General features: G+C 44.2%; 1 protein-coding gene across 1 annotated transcript; it reads right to left on the minus strand.

Annotated features, from left to right (window-relative positions):
• Positions 1-2,742: 2,742 nt before the first annotated feature.
• On the minus strand, positions 2,743-6,324 carry si:dkeyp-92c9.2 (uncharacterized protein LOC571482 homolog). Its single transcript, XM_067495543.1, has 2 exons — positions 5,733-6,324; positions 2,743-5,184 (listed from the first exon to the last, which is right to left on the minus strand). The coding sequence occupies exon 2, from the start codon at positions 5,021-5,023 to the stop codon at positions 4,034-4,036; it is 990 nt and encodes a 329-aa protein (XP_067351644.1). The 5' UTR covers positions 5,024-5,184; positions 5,733-6,324; the 3' UTR covers positions 2,743-4,033.
• Between the last annotated feature and the right edge of the window lie 1,711 nt (positions 6,325-8,035).

The raw sequence follows: 8,035 nt of genomic DNA on the forward strand, positions 1-8,035 counted from the left end.
AGAGGCAGTTTTAAGTTACCAAAGAAATAATCTTTCATTTAAAAACGTCACATATAAAAAAATCAAACAAAAATGGAGGTAAAAAACAAACAAAAACAAAACCAAAACCAAAAACAACACACACACACACAAAAGAAACATTTCTACTTTGTCTGGGGCATGCACGCTACTACACAGCGGGAACACAACTTTTTGTTCATTTTTTCATCATCAGCTCTTTTTGTTAAACGCCCACATATGTACATCATCAATCTAAGGTGTGTCATTGGATTTTCACACAATGTACAGCAGCAGCAGCAGCAGCATACTAACGTCACACAACTCATAGAGCTGTGGCAGCTTAAAGAATAAGTCTAGTGATATATTTATGTTCTCTTATTTTCAACAAATCCCGTGAAAACACCAAACAAGTATTGTCTGTGTAGTGAAAATCTGGCACGTCATATTCTTTTGTCCAAATTATTTAGCCCGTCCTATTAATTCCACGTGCACCGTCCACCCAGGGCACCAAATGTGTATTAATCCACATCAGGAATTAGTCCCCAACAAATGCACTTTTTACTCCTGTTTCAGCAACGTTTGCTACAAACTGCAATGCTCTGCTTTCTCTTTTACTTGCTCTGTAAGTTTACATTCATTTGACTTTTTAAATATTCACGCCCTTTCTAAATAACAAAACAACAGGGAAGAATGAAAGCACTAAGAAACAATGTAATGCTGCTGACAGTAACAAAAAATATTTAATAACACCAGTCTTATCCCTAAAAGCTTTTATCACATTATTCACATGAACACAAGTCTCTAAACCAGAGCCAGTGTACGGCCCATCTGAAATATCCTTTAAAAACACAGTTGCCAAAGTCCCAGGTGAATGTTCCATCCACAAAGTGAGGTCCAGTTTGCACTAAAAGCCATGTTTCATCCTGCTTATGATCTGGACTCATTAGTTTACATGTAACACGAGTCATAAATTATCCAAAGAGATGTCGCAGGCATTATATGCCTGTTTGCTGTCAAATCAAGAGCTCGGGAATCACGCTGAGGGCCTTGCTTCGATGAACAAGATGAGCGCTTCATTTGAGATGTGAGTTAATTGGCTTAAAGGCTGCTCCCATGTGTGAAATGGTTGGAGGAGAAGCTACACGATCAGGCCCGGTGACTTATTGAAAGGAGGTACTAAAAGAGGGGACAGTGGCTTTTTTTTTTTAGAAACCCAAATTATGTCACGTTTGACAAAGCGAGTTCATGCTCAGTGACCCTTATATGAGTGGATTTTGAGGAGATTATTTCCAATTTGTCACTGATTCCACGGCATGAGTTACCATCAGCATTGTCAAAACATGCTGTTCTACATTTTCTAAATGAAAAACATCCAGGTCTATGGGCAATAGATGGTGAAAGCAGATGTTGCCCTTCACTTTGACCCACACTCACACACACACACACACACACACACAGAAACACAACCGTACTGATGCCAACACACAGTCCCACTCTGCGCTTCCTTGTGCTGACAATGGCTGGCGGGTGTGGGGTGTCAAATCTAATGAAACAGGCAGAGAACAACAGCTGATTGTGTGTGGGGAACTGGGGCTGGAGGGGGGAAGGGGAGGCAGTCGGGACACAAGTGTCCCTGTCAATGCCGGGGCCAGGCCAGCGAGAGCACTAAAGTGACAGAAGCAACCAGCCCAAAACTGATGCCACACAAAACCCAAAATAAAAAGACAGCAACTGTGTTTTAGCTTCCTGACTATGCGAGCATGAATCACAGCTGAACGTCGCTCTTCTCTGGCTCAACTGTTGTGAGGTCCCTCAGTGTATGCGAGAAGGCGGCCTTGATTTCTGTAAACCCGAGTGAGCTGGGACAGACAGCAGGGCTGTGCTTCAGGTCTCTGAGGTCTCCGGTTTGTTCGAGCAGGATTTGAAGTCTGACCCGAGGGCCAAAAGCGTGCACGGGAAGTGTGACACCAAATCTCAGTGGATTCGCAAACATTTACTCATTTCAACATGTTTTCATCCTGTGCTGCCTCTCTCTATTTGATTGGGTAGAAGGATTAGGACCGGATTACCCGAGAAGAGTATGTGCACCAGTGTTTGTTTGCATATGTGCGTGGAGGTTAAGATCATATGAGATGCTTGTTTATGTGAAACTGTGGGTGAATATTCACTGACGTATCACAGCAAAGTGACTGCCTGATAGAAGCATCCAAACCTCCAGATGCCCGAGAATAAGATTAAGGCTTTGCCACGTGCTATTGTGAGCAATGCATGGTGGTGGCAGTGGAACGTGTCTGTTTTTATGCTAGAAGCAGCTTCCTAAAGCTGCAGCATCCAGTAGCAGTTGTTGATTCACAGTAGAGAAAGCAGAGAAAAGGCCAAATAGCTTCGAAACTATTCAGACTGTTTATGTTTCATCCCCAACCTTCATCAACTGTAAACCTGTAACTTGCAAGAGTTAGAATCCATTAAACCTAATCTGTTTGTTTTCTCTTTATGCATCGAATGTCACTCGAATCAGTAAATAATCTGTGCATTTTACCTACTTTTTGTTCAATTTCTTTCTTCTGAAATTATCTTCTCAGGAGTTGGCATTAAAAAACATAAACTGCAAACTTCAGTGACCTCTTGCAGCAGCAAACTAAACAACGTTTGGATGACCGGGGCCTTAAGTCCAGCTGAAAATACATTTAATCTGATCTCTTTTCCACATGCATGAAACAACATTGGAACAAATGTCAGTAGTTCAGAGAAAGACATGAGTTGAGCTAAAGACTAAAGAGAAAACAACTCCCTGTCGCTGAAATCCTCTTGATGGCAGATGAGGCTGCACAGGTGATGATGAGAAAGCAGGACAAATTCATAAATAACCACAAGTTTAAAAATCACAACTGTATCTATGTGTTATCCCTGCTTAGATCGCTCTGAGTGATTTACTGCCTCCACCTCACGTGCGTTTTATAATAAGTGTATATTAAAATGTTTTTTAACATGTCCAGCCCGGTCTGGATTAGCCAGTGAATCACTGCAGGACCAGAAGGGGGCAGAGGTTGAGAGCAGGGAGGGGTGGGAGGGCCTGTGGTAATCTGTTAATCTCATTAATATCACGGCTGCGAGTGCCCTGTCAACAAGATGCAGGGAACAACGGACGGAGTAAACAGCTGATGACCCTGGCTGCCGTCCACCACACAACGCCTTCACACAGTCACACAATGCGTCTCATTCTTAAATCCACGCTCTGCTTCCACCACAAAACTGTCCTGAGATGAGATAAAGGAAACACAGTGAGAGTCCACTGGGTTTGAACAAAAAATACACTAAAACGGAACAGCAACTGTCCCCCCCCCCCCCCCCCCACATACCAGATGACCCACAAAAGGCACCACAAAACCCTTATTTTGCTTTACTGATTACACAGCGCACAGCAGGTCCAGCTGGACCTAACATTGACCTTTCAGCTGTTTCCATCATTCGAAGTCATGTTACACTGCTGGCACTCAGGGCTTAGTCAGCAGTTGATGTCAAGATGTCCCCTTCTATTGTCCTGGAAAATGACTTGGTCTCCATGCATTGTTTCGTTCCTGGTGATAAAAATGTTGCCATCATTTGTATCTTTAGACTATGACCAGAGAAACATCCTATATGGTGTTTTGTGATGGCGTCGTTGATTTGTGACACTCAGGGAAGGGTACGTTCGGTCGCTGGTATGCCTGGCTGTCCAGATCCAGAGGGGCAGCTGGGACAACCGGGACCAGGTGTGACAGGTGGACCAAATGGTTGCCCAATTTAAGTGAACTCAGATGGATATTCCAGTGGTGGGGGGGGTACAATGTTTTGATTAATGGTTTCTGTCTGTGCATGGAAGAGACGATGGCAACAAATGAAGATTGACTGAGTAAGTGTCAACTACTGTAAAGACAGGCCATCATTCCTCCAGCATGAAATCTGCTTGAGACAAATGTGTGTCTGTGTGTGCAAGTAGCTTTGTGCATGAGTGTAAAAAAGGCATGCAATCAGCAAACTGGGGCGCCTCCTCTCATCGATCCAACACCCGACTATAGTCCTGGGGGCCGCAGCCACCTTCACTCTTAAGTTCAGCAAACACTTGTGTGAAAAAGTGCGGGTCTGCGTTGATGCGCAGCATTTTGGAGCTGGTAGCATTGATGATGGCAAGGCAGCGGTCCCAGAAGGCCTCCTTACCCGCCTCCACCAGGAAGGGTTTGAGTGGGTATGAGATCTCGTTGCCCATGTAGGAGTAGGACAGGTAGAGGCAGGTGAGTAAGATAGCCTGGAGCTCGTGCTCCGACGCCACCGAGTCGCCGTCCACTACATCCCTACACAGCATGTAGACGAAGACCACGTTGGCTGGGGTGACGAAGGCCTGATCCTGCCAGCCCTGCAGTAGCAGTGAGCGGTCCACAGCGCGCAGCCAGAGCACAGGGTCGGCCGGGGACAGGTGTTTCAGGCGGTAGCAGCGACAACACAGGAACTCCCCCAAGCAGCGCAGGAGCTCGCTGGTGGAGGCCTGGACAATGACCCGCTTCGGCGAAGAAGTCACCGTGCCCTGGGGGACTTTTTTCACAGAGGAAAGCTGCTGGGATTTGCTGTAGCCATATCCATGTCCCTGACCCATTCCCATGCCGTAACCAAGCCCCAGACCCAGTCCTGCTGGGCCCTCATAGCTGGAGAGGTTGGCACAGGACAGCGACTTCTTCACATTCTCACGGTTTAGGTGCAGCACTGGATCCTTTTGGTAGATGTTGATATTGTTGTTGTTCAAGGGGTCTCCGAGGGCCACTGGACCTCCCGAGCCTTTCTTGGAGTTTCCCTTCTTCTTCGTAGAGGCCACAAGCCGCTTCCACGTGAGAGCTGGGAGGAAGATGGACTGGCCTCTCTTCAGCCCGCGGTCTTTCTGGCTGTTGAGAGAGCGGCTGCTGAGGCTCGGATAGTGGCTGACCGAGCCTGGCCGGTTGTCATAGTAGCCTGATTTGCGAGAGCCGGGTGACAGTGATAGTACAGTGCCCATATTGTGTTAGTGGTCCAGAGATGAGACTGTCACTGCTGTTGTAGAGAGGAAAAGGCCTCTAATTTCTATTATCCAGGAGACGTGAAGGCTCAACAAGGACACAGCACGAGGTGAGTGATGAAGACATGTCAAGGTGAGTTATAATGACTGTGAGACGTTACCTGCAACAGAAAAGTGGGCAATAATATAAATTAATTCCATTGTAAACACAAGTTTTAGAGTTAAGCATTTCCATCTTCAACATTACTACCTCCCTACATGCTCCTACTCTGCAGTCGTGCAATCAGACTTTGTTCAAATTTGCAAATCTTTATTTTAAATTCCAGTGGATATCCAAATACCACAGAGGGATCAGGCTAATTTGGGGGGAAATGGATATAAAACTGCGGCCAAGACATCCGGCGTATTAACAGCCATAAAAACACGAGACAGATTGAATATTTGACTGAGTCTGAGCGTCACACAGCCTCAATGAAGGGACGTAGGAGAACTGTCAGACATTACAAGGCACTTTGTTCTCCCCTTCGGGGGGAAATCAGTTAGCTTAATCTACCAGCTTCAATTTGGTCAGACGCATGAATATTCCTGAATTTAAACTGTTTAAAACAGTGACTTAATGCCTAAGAAACACACCTTGTTAGTTCCAAATGATAAAAAAACCTAAAGCTCCATCTATTGTTAACATTTAATCTACATCAGAGGCGCTCACCTGTGGGTACGAGTTGTCCGAGGACGAGATAACTATTGTTTTTTTTGCCGCAGTCCTTAATGATGCAAATACACACAGGAGCGCAACAAATGCGCTGTTTCTGCAGATCCAGCCGAAAGGCGGCGATGCCCGCGATCGTGAGCGTGATCTCTCTGCAGAAAGTCACTCTGGCAGAAGATCTGACCCAATCTTCAAATGTGCCAAGTGTGGAACAACGCGTCTGTCCTCGCCAGGTGGGCTGCAGTTGGTGTCATCCTCCGCTGCACCTCAGACCCGGGCGCGAGAGGTGGGAGCTTGTGTAGTGGTTAACTGTCTTTTCATTTGCGGCTCCATGTCTGCGATCGGGAACAAAACACAACTTTTCACAATGTCCGAGTCCTTTCAATGCATTCCATCCCTTCACCGACACACGTCCGTGCGTAAAAAAAACAAAACAAACTCTCCTCGGACCTTTTTTCGATCCCACTGCTGTTTTCTCCGCACACTGACAGCTTCGTTAGCCTACTGACCGGTGGTCGTACCCAGCAGCCCGAGCTATGAACGGGCTCTCACACATGAAAGGCTGAGGAGCCAGTGAGCGCACAGAGAGGCTCATCACACCGCCTCCCACCGACAGACTCCTCCTAACAGGGCTCAGCTGCTGCCTGACACACACACACACACACACGTGTCTCACACTTATTAGGACACTTTTTGCCTAAACCTTATTCTAACCTTAACCCTAAAACCAAGTCCTGACTCACAAAAACCCCTTGAAGTTACGATGTATTCGCAACAGACACAAAAATAAATACAGCATAGGACGAATGAATGAATACATTTAAATACATAATTGTATATCTGAATAAAATATCTTTGAACACTTCAGGTACTCATCATAGGACCCTCAAGATGAAGATCAGCATTGAAAGCTTCTACATGCACTTTTGCTGTGGGATAATTTCTTAAAAGCTGATTACATCCTCAACATTAAAACTTAAACCTCAATATAAAAGAAAATAAATAAAGGATGAAAGTCCAAAATAAAACAGCAAAAGAGCAAAAATGCAGCTTAATGTCCTTATAATGTAAATGATAGTGGTAGTACTTGCAAAATAACTGTAGTAGTACAAGTATTTCTTTCTGCTTAGCATTTTACCTGCTAAAGCCAGACTTTTTCAAACTGCAAACAGTGCAGAATGCATGTGAGCCAGTAAAAGCATAATGACTTAAAAGATGTTATACAGTATAAATAAATGGCAACCAAAAGGGAGGTGAAATTGTAGGTTTACACTGACTTATAGGAGCATTAACACGCAGATGATTAAAGGTGCTGCATGGGACTCATGGGACACACACCCTGAAAATGCTGCTCTGTGTGTCTGCCTTTATTGTTGCATCATCGTCATATGTTACGTCCCCTCTGACTTCATTTTGACTGACTGTCTCCATGAACTAAACACCACACTTGAGAGCCAGATCGAACTGAAAATGAAAAAGCAGACCGTGATGAAATAACAGTTTGTAAACCACACCTGGGAGGGTTTACTGTGGGCTACACTGAGTAATCCTCACCTCACGCCGGGGGCACGTCGGAGCTTGCTATGCAACTGTCTTTACGAATCCATAACATAGCAACATAAATAAAAGTCGTACACAGTTTGCTAAAGTACCAGTGTCACTAAAAAGCCATTCATACCATAAGTCATGCTTTATAATGTTTTGATCTGTAATTACTATTACATTACTACAGCTTTATAGATCAATTATAGCACATTAATGCACTGAATATCACGGTTGTGTAATCGCGTTGTGAAAAATCACTGTCAGTGGTCGGACAAAAGGATGTTTGTTACCAGCTTGCTAACATTTTCAGAATTCATTAAATAATGACTTATTAACATTTAGAACTGCAGACTTCTTGTCATAAAAGAGAGTCAGACGCCCATTTATTAATGCATATTAGCTGCATCACTTCAGAATTACTGAGCTGAAACAGTATTGGATCAGATTCTAAATCATCTTCTGCATAAATAAAATATAACATATAAAGCACTTTTTAAAAGGTGCCATTGTTTTAAAGTGGTATTCTGTTATTGTTTGGTTATTACTGTGGGTGTATAGAAAATATTTTGCACACAGTCTCAGTCACTACGGCATCAGATTAAAAAATTAATAAACATGACAACAAAGCATAAATCATTTGGTTTTTATTGACTCTCTAAACAACCTTTTGGTCCTGAGAGCATCATCAGGAAAAACCCAGCAATACAGCACCACAAACACATATTAACAACCGACACTTCAGTTTACTGATTATTACT

Source organism: Channa argus, chromosome 1 (genome assembly GCF_033026475.1).
Source record: "Channa argus isolate prfri chromosome 1, Channa argus male v1.0, whole genome shotgun sequence".
NCBI lineage: Eukaryota > Metazoa > Chordata > Actinopteri > Anabantiformes > Channidae > Channa > Channa argus.